Raw genomic sequence first — 23,349 nt, 5'->3', positions numbered from 1 at the left:
GAACATGAAAAACCATAATACAATAAAAATAACTAAACAGTATACAGTTTGGAAAACTGTAAAATGTTTATATATAAGAAAGAATAGTAAAGTATTCTGTATTTTTCCTTTTTTTCTTACCTGTGTATCTTTTCTTTTCTGTATTGCAGAGTACAAGGTGAGAAGACCCACAATTGCTTTGTGAATAGGAGAACTGTTACTATGGCAGGTTATGTGACATCAGAGGAATCTGCTTTTTAATGTGCAATCAACCATAGTTCCAAGGACCTTCACTATATCCTTAATGGAAATCAATACCGTTTCAACCACCCACGTCAAATTACTCTGCAGGCAATCTGTATACTTTATCTTTGTAATTAATAGGTTAAGCCTTCCATTCAGAGAATTCACTTAGAATCCAGAACCCCAATATATGCTTTTTTTGGTGGTTTTATAGCAGAGCGTCCTTTCCAATAGAAAATTTATGGAATAGCACCTGCAGCGCAGTGGCATTACGGTTGCAGGCCAGTGAATGTTGCTCAGTCCATTCACAATCAAGACAGAAACAGTAACGAGCTTAAAATAATCCTAGAAAAAGGACACAAGAGCACAGTGTTGTTGTGGATAAAATGAAAGCTGAACTCTGGCCAAAAACAATACCGGAGTATGGGCACTGTAAAATAAATTTGAGCTGGTAAATTGTGTGCCATGTGTTTAGGCTGCAGTGTCTGTAAGACTCAAAAGCCCCGTACACGCGATCGGAAATCCCGCCAGCAAAAGTGTGATCTGAGCTTTTGGTCGGAAATTCAGACCGTGTGTATGCTCCATTGAACTTTTGCTGAAGGAATTTCCACTAGCAAAAGATTGAGAGCAGGTTCTCTATTTTTCCAACGGAAAAAGTTCAGATTGGAAATTCCGATCGTCTGTAGCAATTCCGACGTGCAAAATTCACGTGCATGCTCGGAACAATTTGACGCATGCTCGGAAGCATTGAACTTAATTTTCTCGGCTTGACGTGGTGTTGCACGTCACCGCATTCTTGGCGGCCGAAAGTTGAGAGAACTTTTGTGTAACCGTGTGTATACAAGCCAAGCTTGAGCGTAATTCCGTTGGAAATACCATCCAATATTTTTCCGACTACCATCGTCGGTAAGGGAATCAGGAAATGAAGCCTTGTGGCTTCACTTCTCGGTTCCCTACTGCGCATGCGCGAGTCGCGCTGCACAATCCGAATGGTCACTGCTGTCTCTGGGACCCGTGTGTGTCCCAGCAGACAGCGTGGGGGGACGGTAAGAGGCGTAGACTCCCATGGGAGTCAGGTATCTGCACCCCCCTGAAAGGTGCCAAATGTGACACCGGAGGGAGGGAGGGTTACGAAAAGCGGAGGTTACATTTTTGTGTTAACCTCTGCTTTAAAATACATCTTACACATTTTACCCAATGCTACACTATGCTTTTCTTTTCTTTCTTTCTTTTTTTAGTTATAAATCCAAAGAACAAGTTCCCCCAACTTTTTGCATGTTGCTGTAATCATAAGAGTATATCAGAAGTTTGGGCCTTATACAATGTATTAAGAAAAACTGACAGAGGTTCTAATGCAGGCCATACACAGTTCGAATCTCGGCTGATTCCTGCTGAACCGGCAAAGATTTGAACCGTGTATGGGCAGGCTGAATGTACCAAGTTGATAGATCAACTTGGGTACCACCAGCATGCCAGGTTTTACCTTAGATTATCGCAAGCGGCTAGCAATAATCAAGAATCAAGCAAATTTCTTTCCTGCAACCCGCAGAAATTTGCTACGGAAATTTGCTAGAATATGGCCGGCCTTATTCTTCTCATCTTTACCCCAAACAGAAGAAAAATTTAAAAAAAACAAAGATTTGCCAAAGAAATACAATTAGGTTATGTTTATTTTCTGTGTAAGTTACTTAGCTGAACCCCAGTTTTGCAATGGGGCCGTACTGCTCTGACTCAGGTTGTCGCAGCATATCAGATGTGGAAACATTCAAAGATAGCAGCATTAATTCAGATTGAATTGTAAGAACATTAGAGGTTTTGTTAAATCCTTTCACATTTGTTTAATCCAGTCTGAAAGTTGACCTTTGAGCTCGGATTTCAGAATAGTTCCAGGACACTCAGGTTCTCAGTACTGCACCATTACTATTGCCCATTGTGCCTCCTACTGAAACAATGCCATTGTGCTTCTTTTATTTATTTATTTTAACAAAAGGTGCTTCTTTTATTTTAATCAAATAGTTTTTATTGAGTTATACAATAAAAAAATTGGAAAAAAAAGCATACAAACAGAAATAATATAACGTTGAAGCTGACACAGCTATCTCAGCAAGGAGCCGTGTGTGTGTGTATATATATATATATATATACATATATATATATATATATATATATATATACAAACATACACACACACACACGGTATATGTAAATGTGTGTGTGTGTGTGTATATATATATATATATATATATATATATATATATATATATATATATATATACACTAACTGGCTACTTTATTGGGTAAACCTTGCTAGTACCGGTTGGACCCCCTTTTGCCTTCAGGACAGCCTTAATTCTTCGTGGCATAGATTCAACAAGGTGTTGGAAACATTCCTCAGAGATTTGGTCCATATTGACATAATAGCATCACGCAGTTGTTGCAGATTTGTCGGCTGCACATCCATGATGCAAATCTGCTGTTCCACCACATCCCAAAGGTTCTCTATTGGATTGACATCTGGTGACTGTGGAGGCCATTGGAGTACAGTGACCTCATTGTCCAGTGGTGAGATGGTTTGAGCTTTGTGACATGGTGCATTATCCTGCTGGAAGTAGCCATCAGAAGATGGGTACACTGTAGTCATAAAGCGATGGACATGGTCAGCAACAATACTCAGGTAGGTGATGGCACTTAAATGATGCTGAGTTGGTACTAAGGGGCCCGAAGTGTGCCAAGAAAAAATCCTCCACACCATTACACCACCACCACCAACCTGAACCATTGATACAAGGCAGGATGGATCCATGTTTTCATGTTGTTTATGCCAAATTCTGACCCTACCATCTGAATGTCGCAGCTGAAATCGAGACTCATCAGACCAGGTTTTTCCAATCTCCTATTGAAGCACCGTCCAATAAACTTTGCTGCATTTGGCTGAATCTGGACTGACAGTATATCTCTAAACATTGCAGAATTCATCCGGCTGCTTCTGTCTTCTGTCACATCATCAATAAACACCAATGACCCAGTGCCACTGGAAGCCATGCATGCCCATGCCATCACACTGCCTCCACCGTGTTTTACAGAAGATGTGTGCTTTGGATCATGAGTTGTTCCAAGCCTTCTCCACACTTTTTTCTTCCTGTCATTCTACTACAGATTATTCTTAGTTTCATCCATCCAAACAATGCTTTTCCAGAACTAGTCTTGCTTTTTTTAGATGTTTTTTTGGCAAAGTCAAATCTGGCTTTTCCCTTCTTCAGGCTTATGAATGGTTTGCACCTTGTGGTGAACCCTCTATATTTTCTCTAGTGAAGTCTTCTCTTGATTGTAGACTTTGACAATGATACGCCCACCTCCTAAAGCGCGTCCTTCACTTGTCTGGATGTTGTGAATGGGTGTTTCTTTACCCATAGAGAGGATCATACGATCATCCACCACCATTGTCTCCTGTGGACGTCCAGGCCTTTTTATGTTGCTGAGCTCACCAGTGCGATCTTCTTTCCTCAGAATGTACCAAACTTTTGATTTGGCCACTCCCAATGTTGCTGCAATCTCTCTGATGGATTTGTTTCATTTTTTAAGCCTTACAATGGCCTGTTTCACTTGCATGGACAGCTCCTTTGAACTAATGATGTACTTTCACAGCAATAGATTCCAAATGCAAATACCACACTTAAAATCAACTCCAGAAATTTTACCTGCTTAAGTGATGAATAAATAACAAAGGAGTGACCCAAACCTGGCCATGAAACAGCTTTTGATTCAATTGTCAAATTATTTTTGAAAAAGGGGGGTTTGCTATTCTTAAGAGATGTAATTCCTAAACTCTTCCTCCAATTTGGATGTACATACCTTCAAATTAAACCTGAGAGCATGCACTTTCAGAACATATCCATTATATAACTATAGCTTGAATATGTTTTGGTAAATACCTGCAAAAAAACTAAAATTGTGCCTGGGTCCAAATATATATGGACCTAACTGTATATTTTATATATATATATATATATATATATATATATATATATATATATATATATATATATATATATATATATATATATATCTCAATCAGCTTCAACTCTTCTAGGAAGGCTGTCCATAGGGTTTAGGAGTGTGTCTATGGGAATGCTTGACCATTCTTCCAGAAGCACATTTGCAATGTCTGCTCTAATTCATCCCAAAGGTGTTCTTTCAAATTGAGGTCAGGATGCTGTTCAGGCCACTCAAATTTCTTCACACCAAACTTGCTCATCCATGTCTTTATAGACACCAAACTCGCTCATTCATGTCTTTATGGACCTTGTTTATGCACTTGTGTGCAGTCATGTAGGAATAGGAAGGGGCATCCCCAAACTGTTCCCGCAAAGTTGGCAGCATGAAATTGTCCAAAATGTCTGGGTATGCTGACGCCTTAAAAATTCCTTTCACCGGATCTAAGGGCTAAGCCCAACCCCGACCCCTGAAAAACAAGCCCTCACCATAACCCCACTCCACCAAATTGTACACTTGGCACAATGCAGTCAGGCAGCTAAGGTTCCCTGGCAACTGCCAAACCCAGACACTTCCATAGGATTGCCAGACAGGGAAGTGTGATTTGTCACTCCAGAGAACCTTCCTCCACTGCTCTAGAGTCCAGGGGTGGAGTGCTTTACACCACTACATCTGACGCTTTGCATTGGAATTGGTAATGTAAGGGTTGGATGCAGCTGCTCAGCCTAGGAAACCCATTCCATGAAGCTCTCTATGCACTGTTGTTGTGCTAATCTGAAGGCCACACAAAGTTTGGAGGTCTGTAGCTATTGACTCTGCAAACAGTTGGCAACTTCTGCGCACTGTGAGCTTCAGCATGGGCTAACCCCACTCTGTCATTTTACATGGCCTACCACTTCATGGCGGAGTTGCTGTTGTTCCCAGTTGCTTCCACTTTGTTATAATACTACTAATAGTTGACCGTGAAATATTTAGTGCCTAGGTGCTTGATTTTATACACCTGTGGCCATGGAGGTGATTGGAATATGAATCCAATGATTTGGAGGGGTGTCCCAATACTTTTGACAATATAGTGTTTGTATGTATATATATATATATATATATATATATATATATATATATATATATATATATATATATATATATAGATAGATAGATAGATATATACATATGCACACAGTTCCATGCTGTGACAGTTGTGTAAGCTTCAATGTTATATATATTGTATATATGTGTAAGGGAACTAGTATGTTACATGGGACAAAAATTAAAGCCTACTCATCTTCAGACAGCTCAGTTTCACCAAGAGCATTTAGATAAGCAGAAAATAAAGCATATCATTGGTGGAGATTTCAAATCTAGCCATCAATCCCATAATGCTTATCGAAAACTCCTCAATTTTCATCTTAAAGCGGAGTTGCACCCAAAAGTGTAACTTCCGCTTATGTGATTCAACGCCCCCCACCCCCCGCGTGCCACATTTGGCACCTTTTTTGGAGCAGCGTGCTTCGCACAGGGACTGATGGGTTCAGGTAAGTGTCGTCAGCAGCTTCAGTATGTGTAACCGTTGTCTTTTAATTTTTTGGGGGGATGGGGGGGGCGGAACACCGCTTTAAGGCTGTATTTGCATGGGCATTTAGTGATGATCACTGGCTTTGCGAACAGACAGGAATAGCTGCAACCATCAGTATGGGCTCAATGGCCACTGCTATCTGCACACAACTGTCAATCCCAGCCATAGGAATTAGTACATTTCTGATGCTGGAATTTGCAGCGGGGCAAAACATTAGTGCGAATGGTGCCCGCTTGTCTGTGGCTTCAATATTTTGAGTCACCAACTCACAACAACCTAACAGCCAATGAAATCAGAACTCCTAAGCTAAATACATGTTCCTGATCAGTGACACAAAGGGTATTGAAGGCATGAGAGCCAGTCAGGTACCATTTTTTTATAAAGAAGGGTAAGCAATGGCTGACTCCATATCAGCACAAGTTTACGCTATCCCAAAAGTAGCATTTTTTTGCTATACGGATATTCGAATATTACATTTTAACTAAAGGCAAAACTTATCTCTTTTTTTTTGTTGTTGTGGATGTAGTGTAAAGGTGTTACACCTCCTATTAGTTTTTATTGCTTCCGGTGCCCCTATTAAAGCGGAGGTCCACCCTAAAGTGAACCTTCCGCTCATCGAAACCCTCCCCCCCTCCGGCGCCACAATTGGCACCTTTCAGGGGGGAGGGGGTGCAGGTACCTGTACAGTACAGGTATCTGCACCCACTTCCGGGATAGCTCTCTGCGGAAAGGGGCGTAGATTACGCCCCTTTCCGAAAGTCCCCCGCTGCCTGCTGGGAAACACACAGATCCCAGAGGCAGCGGGTCCATCCTTATTGCACAGCGCGACTCGCGCATGCGCAGTAGGGAACCAGGAAATGAAGCCGAAAGGCTCCACTTCCTGATTCCCATACCCAAGATGGCGGCGGCAGCACCCGAGAGACGATCGAGTCCCGGCGGACTCCCGCTTTAAGGAGATTCATCCACCCTATTTGTCCTGTTTACCATTATCACAGAAAGTGAAAGAAAATCCCAAATTGTGGGTTGTCACTAGAACAGGAATAGAGGGGAAATCGTCCAATGGGGATGCTAGTTCTGGTGAGCCAGGTGAAACCCTGGGGTTTTAGCTATGGGACGGGAAATAAAGGGAAATTTCCCCAGTGGGACATAGAGGGTAAAATACTCACAAGGTTATAACCCTTCCTTACTCTATACAAAATAAAAATAAAATGTTTTGCCTATGGTTCTACTTTAACCACTTTGAGGCCATCTTATAGCAGATTTACTGCTAAAGGGTGGCCCTCCTGTGCAGGATCACAGGATATTTATACGTGATTCTGCACTTCTGCCTACAGGGGGCTGCTTCTGCTGTGATTAATCGTAAACACATAAAACTGAGATCTGCCTATGTGAACAAGGCAGAGCTTCGTTCTGAAAGGGGGAAAGGAATGGATTTTGTGTCCCTTAGTAAAAACAGCACACACATGTCACAAAAACACTGGCTAGGCACACAGTTAACTCCTTGATCACTCTGGATGTTAACCCCTTCCCAGCCAGCCATTAGTACAGTGCATATTTTTAATGTGACTGGTTCCTACAAAGTGTCAAATGTGTCTGTTAGTGTCCGGTTGTCCACCGCAATTTCACAGTCCCGCTATCAGTCGCTGATCACTGCAGATACCAGTATTAATATATTATATATATATATATATATATATATTTCCCATAGTTTGTAGACGCTATTAACTTTTGCGTAAATCAATATAAGCTTATTGCCATTTTTTTAACAAAAACATGTAAACATGTAGCAGAATACATATTGGCCTAAATGTACTTATTTAAAAAAAATAGCTATGTTTTATAGCAGAAAGAAAAAAATATTGTTTTTTTTTCATTTAAAATTTTTATTCTTTTTTTGTTTATAACGCAAAAAAAAAAGTGGTGATCAATTACCACCAAAAGAAAACTCTATTTGTGGGGAAAGAAATGACATAAATTTTATTAGGGTACAGCGTGGCATAACTGAGCAATTGACAGTTAAAGTAATTTAGTGCCGTATCGCAAAACGTGGCCTGGTCATGAAGGTGGGTAAATCTTCCGGAGGTCAAGTGGTTAATGGGCTTGTTCAGAAAGAAAGCATGAAGAACAATTATGATATGCAGAATAGAGTAACATGTAACAACCAATGGTATTTCAGTTTAAGGCTCGGTTCACACATATGCAGTGCGAAAACCCACGCGATTCCTGTGCGGTTTCCCGCATCGCATGTCACCCACCAGTGGTTCACACTGCCCTATGTGAACTGCTGCCGGTGTCAATAGAAAGTTAATGACACCCCCCAAATCGGTTCACATATCGCAGTGCAAACTGTCAAATGGTCTAAAATTACATAGATGTGAACACCCATGCGATTCGATTCCACTGCACACCAAAAAAGGATCCTGCACCCTTTCTTTTCTGCGAATGTGATGCAATTTCAGCCATACAGAAATTCTCAACTCACAGACATCGCATTTGATCTGCACAGCAATGCGGTCATTGCAGCCTGTCATTGCATATGTGTAAACCGTCATGAATACCTGACTAATCAGGGAAAGATTTGTTCTGATTGGTCATTGAGAAGTATTGTACTTTGGGGGTTTTCTTTGGGACATGCGTGTCATAGATTGTAATGTTAAAATTCTAAAATCCCAAGGAAGTTCACGGATCCTCCCTGCTCCCCCCCCCCCTTTTCCAACAGGTACCCACTTCTACTCTTCCTGCCTAGGTAAGAAGGGCACCCACAGCCTTCTGGTACATGCCACAGTTTCCAGAAGGCTGCGGGACCACTCTGCAAGCGCAGCATGTCTCACACATGCACGGGAAGTCACAGCTGGCTACCCTTAAGAAAGATGGTGGCATTGGGGGCTCCTGGAGTGAGGAGTACCCATTTAATAAAAGTCAACAGCTGCAATATTTGTAGCTGCTGGCCTTTCATTTTTTTTTATACTTGAGTGATATTCCACTTTAAGTACCAAAGGCATTGTCCCTCCCCCAACCTGTGATTGGACAGTGATTGTAGAAGCTGTCAACTCTCTCCTCCTATCATCATGCTCCTTGTTGGAACACAAGCACTCCAGTTTCCCTTAGTAGCTCTTTGTACTGCTTTTTCCTCTGCCAGTTTGAGCTTTTCTGTATAGGGCAGGCATATGCAATTAGCGGACCTCCAGCTGTTGCAGAACTACAAGTCCCATGAGGTATAATAGCAAGACTCTGACAGCCACAGGCATGACACCCAGAGGCAGGGGCATGATGGGACTTCTTGTTTTGCAACAGCTGGAGGTCCGCTAATTGCATATCCCTGGTATAGGGGATTACAAGAGGATAATACTAAGACAGATTCAGACACTAATGCCTCTTGAATTTAAAAAAAATGTATTCTTTGATAATGAATAATGAATGCATATATTCAGCTTTAAAAGAAAAGGATACTTTTTTTTTTTTAAATAAGCTCCTTGAGCAAATAAATAAAACAACTTTAGATCACAGCTTGTCCCATTCCAGGCTGCCACAGCCAACCCACAACTGGCCAGCATTTATCTCTGTAGTCAGCAAGGCATTCTTTCACACTGAAACTTATTTCCAAAAACAACCCCAGAATATTCATTGCATAAAAGGTTTTCTTTGTAACTGAGCAATATTGTGCCATCGGCTATTGGATCTTTTTTTTTAATTTTTATAGATCTATCCTTATGAATTACTCATGGTAACCACTAGAGGGAGGAATAGGCTGCCTAAAGATGCCGACCGGACTCGATTGGAAGTAAGTAATTTACCAGAATGCTTTCAGCACATTTATATTGATTAACCTTTTCCAAAACATCTAAAAGGCCAATGATATGATGAACATGCTGTACAAGTAAGACGCCTTTCACGCTGAGGAGGTTTTTATGCATTTTAGTGCCAGAAATAGCGCCTGAAAAGAGCATGAAAACAGCCTCCCACGCTACCCGAATATGAAACCCTGAGTGCTTTCACACTGGGGCAGTGCGCTTGCTGGACATTAGAAAAAGTCCCGCAAGCATCATCTTTGGGGTGGTACTGCTCCCAGAACGCCCCTGCCCATTGAAATTAATGGGCAGCATTTCCAAAGTGATTGAAAAGTGCTTGGGAAGCCCCGCAACAGGGGCATTTTTAACCCCTTCTTTGGGGGTTTAAAAGAGCCCTGCTGGCGGCTGAAAAGCAGCGCTTAAACAACAATAAAGTGCCGCTAAAACGAGCTGGCCCCAGCGTGATAGAGGTCTAAAAATGAATTTTCCAACTAAAAACAAGTGCAGGAATTGCTGTAGTGTGCCGTCATCACCTTTAGAACACAAGATTTATAAAAGTAGTGCACTTTTTTCAGAAGCTCCTTCACCATGTAAGGGATGGAGAGTCTGTACCAACATAGTCTGTAAATGGTCATCTGTTGAGGTGTCCCCTGCATGGGTCCCATCATAGGTGTGCACAGCTTATGGCATTAGTGTGTGCGCCTTTAGGCTACTTTCACACTGGGGCGGGCGCCAGCGGTAAAGCGGCGATATTTTAAGCACCACTTTACCATCATTTTAGCGGAGCTAAAACCTCCCGCAAAAGCATCGCTACAGCGGCGCGTTGCCAGTGGGTTTGCAGCGCTGTCCCATTGTTTTCAATGGGAAGGGGTGCTTTAGGAGCTGTGAATACAAAGATGCAAAGATGCGGCTTGCAGGACTTTTTAGACCGTCCTTCAAGCGCACCGCTCCAGTGTGAAAGCCCTTGGGCTTTCACACTGGAGACACAGGAGAGGCTCTTTACAGGCGCTACACAGGCGCTAGTTGTAGTGCTGTAGCGCCTGTAAAGCACCTCAGTGTGAAAGTAGCCTAAATCTCAAACACATATGATATGCGTGTGTGTATATATATATATATATATATATATATATATATATATACTGACTGTGCCAGTAGAGCAGTGGATGGTGTCAGTAGGGCAGAGATTGGTGTCAGAAGGGCAGTGAACGGTGTCATTAGTTTCTATAATTTTTTCAATTTTTTAGGAGCCCCGTTAGGGGACCTTGGTGAAATATCAGAGGTCTAAACAGGGGGAATCTGCACCACATGGGGTGATAGGGTGTTCCCAGGCACACCTGCCACACCCTGTGAAAACACCTATGGGTCCCATTTATTTCCTATTACAACAGCATTCTATAAAACTGCAATTAGACCCCTTTCACACTGGGGCCACGGCCGCGTTGGCACTAAAGCACCACTCCTGTTTTGCGGTGCTTTCAAAGCGATTTCAACCGGTTCCCACCCGGCTCCTGTACATATACGGGGGCAGAATGGCTCCCCTGCGAGAAACCCCATACAGGTACAGGGTTCTTTTAAGAGCCGCTAGAAGGCACGCCTGCCCTCTACACAGTGGGGGACCGGATGCGCATGGCCGACGGTCGCATGCACAAGCAAATCCCTGTGCTATCAGAGGAGAGGAGACATGCCGTTTGTTCCTACTATGTAGGAACAGCAAAATGTCTCTTCTCTTACTCAGTCCTATCTTATACAGTTAGAAACACTCACGAGGGTACACATTTAACCCCTTGATTGCCCCCTAGCGTTAACCCCTTCCCTACCAATGACATTTACACAGTAACGAGTGCACTTTTATAGCACTGATCCCTGTATAAATGTCAGTGGTCCAAAAATGTGTCAAAAGTGTCCGATCTGTCCGCATGCAATGTCGCAATACCGCTAAAAAATATGCAGATCACTGCCATTACTAGTAAAAAAAAAATAATAATAAAAATGCCATAAATCTTTCCCATATTTGTAGACGCTATAACTTTTTTTGCGCAAACCAATCAATAAACGCTTATTGAGATTTTTTTTTTTTTTTACCAAAAATATGTAGAAGAATATAAATTGGCCTAAACTGATAATAAATGCGTTTAAAAAAAATGGGGATATTTATTATAACAAAAAGTAAAAAATATATTTTTTTTCCAATTTACGCTCTTTTTTTGTTTATAGCGCAAAAAATACCCCCCCCCTTCTTTGAAAGTGAATTGTTAGAAGCTTTTTTTTGTCAGCTAATTAATTGTCATTCTGAACTGTCAGTAACAAGTAGCAAATCTTTTTTTTTTTTTTATTTCTCTATCACTTGTAACATTATCTCTGTTTTGTTTCACCTTTTCACAGCGCCATCTGTCAGCTGAAGAGTTTTATCAGGTGTTTGGAATGACTATAGCCGAATTTGACCGCCTGGCACTATGGAAAAGAAACGAGCTTAAAAAACAAGCCAGGCTCTTCTAATTCTATCCACCACGTGCCTCTACCTGTACACCTCTATAAATATATTTATAAATATTCTATATAAATATATATATATATATATGTAGATCTTATGTATAACTATTACACACAGTATGTTTATTGTATTATAGGAAAATCTCCACGAGAATTTTTGTTTTAAGCTTTTCAGAAGTGGAAGGGACACTGACCTACTTCTATGCAATGTATTGCATTCCCTTTCCCGGCTGACAAGGCTGTTCGGTGGAGAGAGATATTTTCAACTCTCAGTTATATTTTTTAAATGCTGTTTTTTATGCGCCACTGTTTTGAAGAATTTCGAGACTTCAGTAAACCTGCATCTTTACCATTACTACAATTGCATTATCAAAATTGAGCCATATGGATTCCCCAGAATTCCCCTGTGGTGACCAATTGGCGGATAGGTTGTACATGTGCCATGTGTGTCTAGCAGGACCCAGCGGTGTCACTGCAGGTTGCGTCAAAGTGAAATGGGGTAACAGATTGGGGTGATCTAATTTTAGGAGCAGAACTGAAACTGCCTTTATGTGAAATCATACATTATCTGTTCAGTAAATCAGCCCTACAGCATCTATTATGTCCTCACATCCTTTCCAAATTAAAATTTCTTTGGTTTGCTTATAAGAAGCAAGAACCTTTTTATGGTGGAATAAGCAAGTCTGTAAGGCTGGATTCACACCTAGGCCTTTTTAGTGCTTTTTGCATTTTAAAGATTTGCACTACAGTCCATTCACCATGGTTTCCTATGGAACACATTCTGTAGTACAAATCTGCAAAACGCAAAAAGCACTAAAAATGCGTAGGTGTGAATCCAGCCAAAGGCCTCTGGCACATTGGTGTCTCTTGCAACTTAAATTCCAGTGTAGCTCTCCTGCTCACCTCCAGGGGCTGCATACAGACATCCATTGACATGAATTTCTGTGCACAGTTTTACAAGGGTATAAACAAATGCTATCTCAAACATGAGTGTAATATACGCACATATGCATATGCCCATAAGCTATACTTGTGTCTACATGTGCACTGGCCATTTATGTTTATGGTAAGCTGTATGCAGCACCTGGGCTTTCTGGGTAGGGAAAATACGCTGGATTTAGGTCTTAGGCCTGATTCACACCTATGCATTTTTAGTGCTTTTTGCATTTTGCATATTTGCACTACAGTCCATTTAACATGGTTTCCTATGGAACAGGTTCTGTAGTGCAGATCTGCAAAATGCAAAAAGCACAAAAAATGCGTAGGTGTGGATCAGGCACAACACCTAAGGCTAGGTTCACATCTATGCATGTTGCGGTTGATGCATTTTTACGGAGCATTTTTCCCTTTTGAACATGCCTTTTTGATGCATTTTGTGGGTTTTTTTGGCCAATAGGAAAGTATAACAGTTCAGTTCATGGAGTGTGATTTTTATGAAACTTAAGTGCCAGAGAGTGTAAAGTCACATCAAAGTCTCATTCCATGAACAGAACTGTCATACTTTGTTATAGAGCTGCACGAATCTGTCCAAAATGAGAATCACAATTTTTTTTGCTTAAAATAAAAAGATCACTATTCTCGCAGCATAAAATCTTTCACATTATACAAAAAAATTTTGGCTAACTTTACTGGTTAGTTTTTTTTTTATTCATTAAAGTGTCATTTTTTTCCCCAAAAATTGCATTTGAACGACTGCTGCGCAAATACAATGTGACATAAAATATTGCAACAACCACCATTTTATTCTCTAGGGTCTCTACTAATATATATATATATATATATATATATATATATATATATATATATATATATATATATATATATATATACACAGTATTCCTTTAATTTTAGACCTGATTCACACCTATACATTTTTGGTGCTTTTTGCATTTTGCAGATTTGCACTACAGCCCATTTAACATGGTTTCCTATGGAACACGTTCTGTAGTGCAAGTCTGAAAAATGCAAAAAGCACTAAAAATGCGTAGGTGTGAATCCAGCCGTAAGGCCAAATCATTACAATGTTTATTCTTAAGTTCCACTGCTGAAGAATGTTGTGATTGTTGGCAGACTGCCTGTTTTTTGTTTTTTTCTTCCTTTCTTTGGAGGCTGTCAGCTTTAGCAGAGCAGAAAGAATTCTCTGCATAGAAAGAACTGGGAAATACTTTGTCAAGATCGCAACAGGGGGGAAAAAAACGATTCTTAACGATTAATTGTGCAGCTCTACTTTCTTATTAGTAAAAAAAAATGCAAAACCTAAAATGCATCAAAAACACAACACTTGCATTTTTGATGTGAGTCCATTGAGGTCTATTACATGCAAAACGCAATCTGCTGCAGGAAAAAAATATCCTTGACCCTTTCCAAAAAACCCACAGGCTCTAAACACACCAATGTGAACTAGACCTATAGGAAAAAATGTTAAATGGACTGTTGTGTTTTTCTGCAAAACGCACTAAAAACACATCGGTGTGAACCGAAAGTAAAGCAAGATTAGAGTCTGTAGATGTAGGAGTTATTTTTATTTTAAGTGCACCCTCTCCATGCTTTCCACCCTGCACTTAGCCTGGATACTTCAGATACCTATCCAAAATGGCTACACCCAGGGGGTGTTTGCTGCAAGCCATACAGTTGTTGATATCAACCAGAAAATGCAATGATTATCTCATGTCTATGAACTGAGTGACCAGATCATTTTACCAGGGCTTTAGTTAGAAAGTTTTGCCTTAAGGGATTTCCAATATATATATATATATATATATATATATATATATATATATATATATATATATATATATATATATATATATATATATATATATATAAGTTTCAACCTAAAGATCACTATGGTTTTCTAAAATTCAAATGTTGCTTCCTTGCAATGATGCCAGCAACCATGGCTCCATGCCCACTGGGCTTAAACAAACATCTGTTCCCTTGGCCGAAAAAAAATGCCCATAAATGCCCGTTTTTTGGTGAGAGAGTGAGTTTGGGAAAATTTTGAATTTTTTTTCTGCTAGAAAGTTCCCATCAGAAATGCAAACCAGAAGGGTTTTTTTTTCCTGCCTCAAAACGTTGAGCTTAAAATATGCCTCTAAGAGTCCTAATGTGCATGGACACATAGGGGTTGATTTACTAAAACTGGAGAGTGCAAAATCTGGTGCAGCTCTACATAGAAACCAATCAGCTTCCAGGTTTTTTTGTCAAAGCTGAATTGAACAAGCTGACGTTAGAAGCTGATTGGCTGCCATGCACAACTGCACCAGATTGTGTACTCTCAAGTTTGAGTAAATCAACCCCATAGGATAAAACTGAGCTGCTTCTACAGGCAAAACATAAAACGTCAGTAAAAGCAGCGATTTTTAAGCCAGTGTTAATGGAGACTTATTATGGGTTATTTGGTCCCCAGGTTATGTGCAGACCACCCCTAGAAATGTGTTTCTCTATCCATGTGACTAGCACACTGTTTTCCTACAAGTTTGAACAGAATTTGAGGTATGGTTGTAGGCATCCCCAGCTCTGTACTTGGTAAATAGAACACCTTTGGTTATTATTTGGTCAGTCACCTGTACAGGGGGTCTAGGGATGCAGTGTTCCAGATTCATATCCCAGCACTAAGTCTTATTGAGCAAGACAGACCCCCCTCCACTCAGTGGTCTGGTACTGCATTCTGAACTGAAACAGATACAAATTAACAGCTGTGTTTGCAAAAACCTTCACATTTTACTTAATTATTCTGGATTTTTTTCTCAACAAAAGTGGAGTCACAAACTGGCCATACATTACCGTTCTTTTTTTTTGTTTTTTTCAGCCAGGGCGGCTGAATGAAAAAAAAAACTGCGCTAATTTCCCATCCACACTTTTGAGATGTATAGGGAAATCCTCCTGGCTGTGCCTTTGTATTCTAAAAGGAGAAAAGTGTGACTTGACCAGTCCACAGTAAAAAACCTCCATCCCTGGCTATATGAAATAGAAACAAAGAAAAAGAATGGTCACTTTAAATTAGGATTATTGCTGCAAAAATGAGTATATGAAGTAAATATGTGATAAAAACTTTATTGTATCAAAAGCAGTTCCGTAGTCTAGAAATGTGTAATAATGTTTTCAAAACATACATAACCATATATAAAAGCTGACATTTTGGTAAAAAGTATACGATAAACGCATACACTGTATACAATGATGATACCTATTCATAACTGAGTACATGCTGTATAAAAGTCGAACTGTCTTACATCACACGAATGGAAAAACTCTACGCGTTGCGTGAATCATGTTCACTCATCAGAAGTATGGATGCAAAAATGTATTCACTGTAAGTACAGAAAAATCCTATATAAATATAAAAAACCCTTCATAAAAAATGAGGGAGGGAATACGTTCTAAATGGTAAAAAAAAGTTGTCTTAGGGAGTGTTTGGATATACTAATACTTACAGATCAGCCAAAGAACTAAACTAGCTCAGGATGAAGGGAGTGGGAGAGGGGGTCCCCATCACATGCCCGGCCCAGAGCAGGAAACCCAAAACCAAGTCAGGGGGTCAGCTCATAGGCAGGTCAGGTCATCACAATGCAATCCCATAGAGGATAGATAATCTAATAACAATCTGCACCAACCTGGAAGATAATGATTGTATGGTGAGTAGTGTTACTTCATATACTAATTTTTGCAGCAATAAGCCTCATTTAAAGTCTCATTCTTTTTTTTTTTTTTTGGTTCTGTCTCTTTGTATTCCAACAGTAATACTCCACCACTGTCAGAATACACTGATAAGCACTGCAGACTATTGGCTTCATGCGCTAATTGAGCAGAAATTTTCCAGCAGTCTCGTTCATGAAACGTCAATTAATAGATCTACTTCTCGTGAACGGGAACAACCATAAATGGATTGAAATTTGGCTGTTTCCTGCTAAACTGGCAGACATTCGATCCATGTATGGCCGGCTTTACTTTAAAACAGAAAAAAGCTTATCATCTTCTTGTTACAAGTGATTAAGAGAAAGACCATTGATTTCAGGTCCTGTACTTGCTGCTTGCAGTGAATTAGGTAAAATGTCAGCACCCAGTTGTAATCAGCACTTGCACAGTACACATACCTTGCTATGTATAGTATACAATTGTGTGTTCTACAGCTCATGGACACTGCTAACTTCTGAGTTTGCAGAACAGTGAGTATTTAAAGCAGGATTTCAACCAAAAGGGGAAGTTATTGCCATGTACACACAGCTGGACTTTTTGAAAGCAAATGTCCGACGGAACGAATCCATTGGACAATTTAACTGTGTATGGGCTTCAACGGACCTTTGCTGTCGAAAAATCAGATGGACTTTAAATTTAGAACATGTTTCAAATCTTTCCGATGGAAAAATCCGTTTGTCTGTATGCTAGTCCGACGGACGAAAACTGATGCTAGGGCAGCTATTGGCTACTGGTTATGAACTTCCTTATTCCAGTCCAGTCGTACGTCATCACGGTCGAATCCGTCTGACTTTGGTGTGCTTGTGTGTGGCCAAGTCCGTTCGGAAAATCCACCGAAAGTCCATCGGGAAGACCGTTGGACCTAGTCTGCTGGAAAGTCCGGTCGTGTGTACATGGCATTACTCCTTTCCTCCTCCCCCTCCCCTTGGCACATATTTTTTGGGGTTTTTTGACAGGTACCCGCTACCACCTCTGGTTACATCGCCGATCCAAGCGGAGGTTTAGCCCTCCGCTTCCCCCTCAGCCTTCTGGGAGTCGTCACAGGTCCCAGAAAGCTGCAGGACCATTCAGATGTGAGGCCACAAGTAGTTACAACTGGCTGCCCACAGTTAGTATGCCAGTGCCAGAGACCGAAGCCCAGTGAAGAAACTGGATAGGTGATGACCGCACTGGATCTTGGGACAAGCCAGCGTCTGTGTATTAAAAGTCAGCAGCTACAGTTTTTGTAGCTGCTAACTTTTAATTTTTTAGAAGATGACTGAAGAACCACTTTCACTTATATCTAGCAAAATGTATATGAGTATTGATAGCTGCCATCTTAAGGCCCGTACACACGATACGAAATTTGGATAGAAAAATGTGTACGACGAGCTGTCTGACGATTTTCATATTGTTATTATGGTGCTGCCGATTACAATTTTTCATCAGACAAAAGCTGGATGTGCAGACTATAACATTTTTGTCGAATGTGAACTCAACATCCAATTTTCGTGTCATTAGTATGGTTTTCATACGAAAAAAAAATCATAAGAGCATGCTCAGAAACAAAAGAATGCATACAAAACTATTCAACACATTGGGGTTTATTTACTAAAGGCAAATCCACTTTGCACTACATGTGCACTTGGAAGTGCAGTCACTGTAGATCTGAGGGGGACATGCAAGGAAAATAAAAAACAGCGTTTTGCTTGTACATGATAGGATGATAAAATCAGCAGAGCTTCCCCTCATTTCAGCTCTACCCCTCAGATCTAAAGTGACTGCACTTCCAAGTGCACTTGTAGCGCAAAGTGGATTTGCCTTTAGTAAATTAACCCCATTATGTCACTGAAGTTGTATTCTGTCATATGAAAATTTTCATATATGGTGAGTAACCTCTTCACTTTTGACATGAGAGTAGCATGCCACAAAAATCAGACATTCGCTCGTCCAAAAATCTAAGCGTGTACGAGGCTTTAGGGTACACATAGAAGGATGCAGCTATTATTAGCCCACTCATCATTGGCACATTTCATTTTGCAGGCCTCTTGTAGACATATTTAAAAAAAAAAAGTAAAAGTTCTGCATCTTTAAAAAAAAAAAAAAAAGAAAACCTGAGCAGGATTGACAAAACCTTTCTATGGGAGAATTCCTTATTCTGCAATGTAATACTCTCTTCTGAGTTGTGTTCCATTGCATGTAGCATTTACAGGGCCAGATCTCACACATAAAATGGTTAAAGGATGTCCCCTTTCATGTAACCTACTATATTTAATATGTATTACAGCGTAAATGTTAGATTAGCTGGTGCTCTATAAGCATAATTCTTCATGTGGTACAGATAATGCAGCCAAGTTTTATGTTTACATTATATCACCTTTAGATGGCAAATTTTTGTTGTTTTTCATTTTGTTTTTTGTTTTTTTATTTGTAGTGCCATCTAGTGTATTATTCAATGCAGGAAATCAATAAACTGGAGTAAAACTCCACTTCTAATTTCTTGCATTCTCTTGTGAAACTTCCTCTGTTAGTTAGCTTGAATGGTTCCCGATCATCTTTGATGATTTCAGCAAGAAGAGGAAAAAAGCGCTTTAACTTTAGTCCTTATACTGTCCAACCTGAAAGTTTGGCTTGTGTATTTCAACTTTACAGCCAAATTGGGATAACACCTATCTCACATTTTTTAATGTGTTCTCAGTCACATATCATAACTGTAAAAAAAAAATGGAAAAATGCCTGCTTACCTTTTTACTTGCTCTTTCCTAAAAACTTTGTTGTTATGTAGCGTATGTTTTGTGTAATGTTAAGAAAGAGGCTGGAGACTTATGTTAATTGTAATTAACCTTGTCTGTAGTGTGCTGGCAGATCTTTATTATCAGTTATAAACTACTAAGGGGCAAGCTGGCCATATGTGGCTTGTATTCACAGGAATCAGACAAAATTCACTGCCACTGCCCTACTGACACCATACACTGCTCTACTGACACCGTCCACTTCTCTACTGACACCATCCACTGTCCTACTGACACTTCCAGTGCTCTACTGACTGACACCATCCACTGTCCTATTGACACTTCCACTGCTCTACTGACTGACACCATCCACTGTCCTATTGACACTTCCACTGCTCTACTGACTGACACCATCCACTGTCCTAATGACACTTTCACTGCTCTACTGACTGACACCATCCACTATCCTACTGACACTTTCACTGCTCTACTGACTGACACCATCCACTGTCCTACTGACACTTCCACTGCTCTACTGACTGACACCATCCACTGTCCTACTGACACTTCCACTGCTCTACTGACTGACACCATCCACTGTCCTACGGACATCAACCTCTGCTCTACTGGCACATTCCATGTTTCTATAAATTTTAAAATGTTTATTATATACACACACAAGCATGTGTGTTTGAGCTTTGGGGTGAACAACTAAAAGGAACAACTAAAAAGGTAAAAAAATAAAGTTTTTATTTATTTTTAGGTATGTTATGTGAATGGGAATACATAACAAACATACAGGTTTATAAATGTGGCTGCAAAGGTGGAAACACATTTTAAAGCATAACTCCAGTTTTGATAACCTTGCCAGTCTTTCTTCTGACCGTAAGCTGTAATAAAAGTTTGAAAACTCATCACATTAGCTAAGAGCAAATTCCTCTTATCAAAGAAAGTGGTGGAGGCAAGGATTCTATATACATGAATCTGCTCTGACTTATGGGCTGTTACTGTATCCTATACAGATTTCCTTATCTGTTACAGGCTGAAAACTTTATGAAACAAATTTTTCTTCTGGGATTTTTTCTTTGGCTTTTTCCGACTACTATACCTGAATTTTACAATATAGCATATACATACTGTACATTAGTGCAAAAACCCTTTGTATAATATTATCCTTTTACAGAGTTCAAAGTAGACTGCAGTGGTAAAAGTACTATTACTGTTGCTATAGGTTTTCCAAATGGACGCTAGCACACTAATATGTCTAAAATGCCCTTCTGTCAAGTTAAATAATAATGTATTACATACAGCAATAACAATTGACAAGTGATACAATTCATGTAGACATAGTCCAGGCACATGCAATAAATTGTAGATAATATCCTGTGACAATATTTCAGTGCTCACAGATGTTACCATTGAAAAAAAAAAACATCCAGAAAGTCAGAGCATTAAAAGCGGAGTTTACCAGTAAAGGATTTGGTTTGTTAAAATGTGGTTGGCAATGGGGGGTACTTGTTGAAATAGGCAGAGCTATAAATTGTCGCGGTTTTAGATTTTAAGGCAAGTGCAACATGTTTTTCGGTGCATTCAGCCTGTATTCCTTCTGAGCTGCCTCTGAACTGTTTTAAGCTGCTTTTGCATTCCCATTAAATTGTATTGGTAACAAAAAAAACAAAAAAAAGCAGTTCTGATGTAAAGAAATGCATGTGTACACCAGCCCTTAAAATGTTGGATGGTAAAGTATGTTAGTAATTGTTTTTATAAAAGTAATGGTAGCCTTGGATTGCTAAAGTTATATGTATCAGTTTCTAAAGTGTTGTTTTTTTCTATAGTCAAAAGAGAACTTTATTCAGTTACAAAGCAGGATCTGGTTTTAAAATGAAAAGCTGTTAAATACCCAATTTGGATCAACAATAAATATACACATTAGCAGCAAAACACCTTTATACATTTTGGGGCTAAGGTACTAAAGTGAAGCAAACCTCTACTATGCTTTAAAGAGACATTATCAATTTGACCATTTATTGTCTTTATAAATGTTCTCTCCCCAAATCCAGATACTTAACTTGCCAACACTCCCTTGCCACTCTTCTTCAATTACAGCTGGTGACAATACCTGGTTCTTCTGGGTATGGGGGAGCATGTGACTCCCTCCCCTGTGACAGTGCTCGGGTTTATTAGCCAATTTCCAGGCCAGTAATTCTCAACCAGGGTTCCTCCAGAGGTTGCTAGGGGTTCCTTCAGCATTGAGCAATTTCTGACTCTCAGATAAGTTCCCACTGTTCCCAAGATCCCATTGATCTTTTTAGCTATCTGTAAGGAGGTAATTCTTCCCAGTGACCACAAGTGTAAGGACCATTCTTCCCAATGACCACAAGTGTAAGGACCATTCTTCCCAATGATCATCACAATAATGTATCATGAATTGTAGATTTCAATTTTTTAGCAGGGGTTCCCCAAGACTATTTCAAGGGTTCCTCTGTGTTGAAAACGTTGAGAAAGACTGCTCTAGGCCTTTGAACTGTCCTATAACAGAGGGAGCGGCATCACTTTAGCTTCTGACGCCAGCAGACACTAGGGATGGTGCTGGCTGCAGCAGAGGTAAGAGTGTCAAAGGAACATTGGCAAAGTCAGTAACAAGGGTTTACAGAGACACTATCACTTTGCCCTGGATGGGAAAGGGGGCATTGTCTTTTTAAACATATGTGCTGCATAAGATTGGTTTGATGGAAACATAGACTCACTCCACTTTACTTTAGTAAATTGCCCTTGTGTTCATGTGTCCAGACCCTTCTAGTGAAGTTCATTCACTAAATAACTTTTTCCAGGTTTAGACCATATGGGTTCATTCATATCATGGGTAGCTGTTGCCATACAAAGGAAAACAAATTAAAATTGTTGCAAATGTGCTCAGCAGTAAAAGCCCAAGGGACGCCATAAGAAATACATTTTGTCACCAAATAGTTATTGATTCTCTACATATATTGTATTTCTGATAAAGTAATTAGTGGAATGTTTCTGTAATGTCCTGAACCAAATGTATTACTGGTGAAGTGCAGGAATTAATCATAGCAATCTAAAGGTTGGTCTGAGAATCTGTTGTCTGTTGAGAACCTGCCGTGACATCACTCCAAAAGACACAGCACACTAAAGAGGTCCCAGTGAGCCACTAAAACAGCACGTTTCATTGGCTTTTCCTACATTTTTTTCCAAAAGTACCTGAGGCAAGAACACAGCTTGGACAAAACCCTCAGAAACTGTAAAAGATATTCTCTCTGCAACATTTCTTATCTCTGTTTGCCTTGGATTTGTATTTCAGATATGTTAACTATTAAAACACAGTTGCCTCTCTCAAGCTGCCTTTGTATGTCTTTTACATAAATGTTAAGGCTTCGTTCACATTTGGAGTCTTGGGATTCTGCTCAAGATCCCAAAACACCAAATGTGAATGGAGCCTGGAGGAAGGGTGAATCCATTCAGAGCTGATAATTCATTCAAAGTGGAACAGACATAATACAGTGCCCTATCTGGTCATTTTCAAACTTACCCTTTGCTATAATAACATATAGCTATCCTACGCCTTAAGCCAGGGCAGGATGAATGTCAGGCGGTATTGGCCAGTTCAATAGAAACGGCCCGACATTTGGCCCATGTGTACAGCAGCCGGTTCAACAGAAGTCACCTGGGGGCATGACTGAAAAAGGTCAGCTGAATCCCAATGGGAGAGAACACTTACCGGTTCTGGTGGTGGGGGGGAGGCAGCCGTCCCCCTGTCAGAACACTATAGCTCAGCAGGGAGATGTCTGCACTAACATCAAATAGTTAGTACAGGCTCTCCTCTTGAGCTCCTTATTTGGGTTGAATGAAAAAA

The 23,349-nt window shown here is 40.1% G+C and overlaps 1 protein-coding gene across 1 annotated transcript in view; it reads left to right on the top strand.

The window, feature by feature from the left end:
• ABLIM3 (actin binding LIM protein family member 3) overlaps nucleotides 1-22,833 on the top strand; it is a 419,647-nt gene extending 396,814 nt beyond the window's left edge. Inside the window, exons 20-22 of the mRNA XM_077472736.1 lie at nucleotides 150-157; nucleotides 9,489-9,569; nucleotides 11,959-22,833. Coding sequence (XP_077328862.1) covers nucleotides 150-157; nucleotides 9,489-9,569; nucleotides 11,959-12,072 — 203 coding nt within the window. The 3' untranslated portion in view covers nucleotides 12,073-22,833. The remainder of the gene's footprint in view (nucleotides 1-149; nucleotides 158-9,488; nucleotides 9,570-11,958) is intronic.
• Nucleotides 22,834-23,349: the final 516 nt, after the last annotated feature.

The sequence above is a fragment of the Lithobates pipiens genome, unplaced genomic scaffold (genome assembly GCF_037356315.1).
Source record: "Lithobates pipiens isolate NorthernLeopardFrog02 unplaced genomic scaffold, aLitPip1_a1.2 Scaffold_8, whole genome shotgun sequence".
Taxonomy (NCBI): Eukaryota; Metazoa; Chordata; class Amphibia; order Anura; family Ranidae; genus Lithobates; species Lithobates pipiens.
Note: the sequence above shows the minus strand (reverse complement) of the source record. Positions and strands in the feature narration are given on the sequence as shown.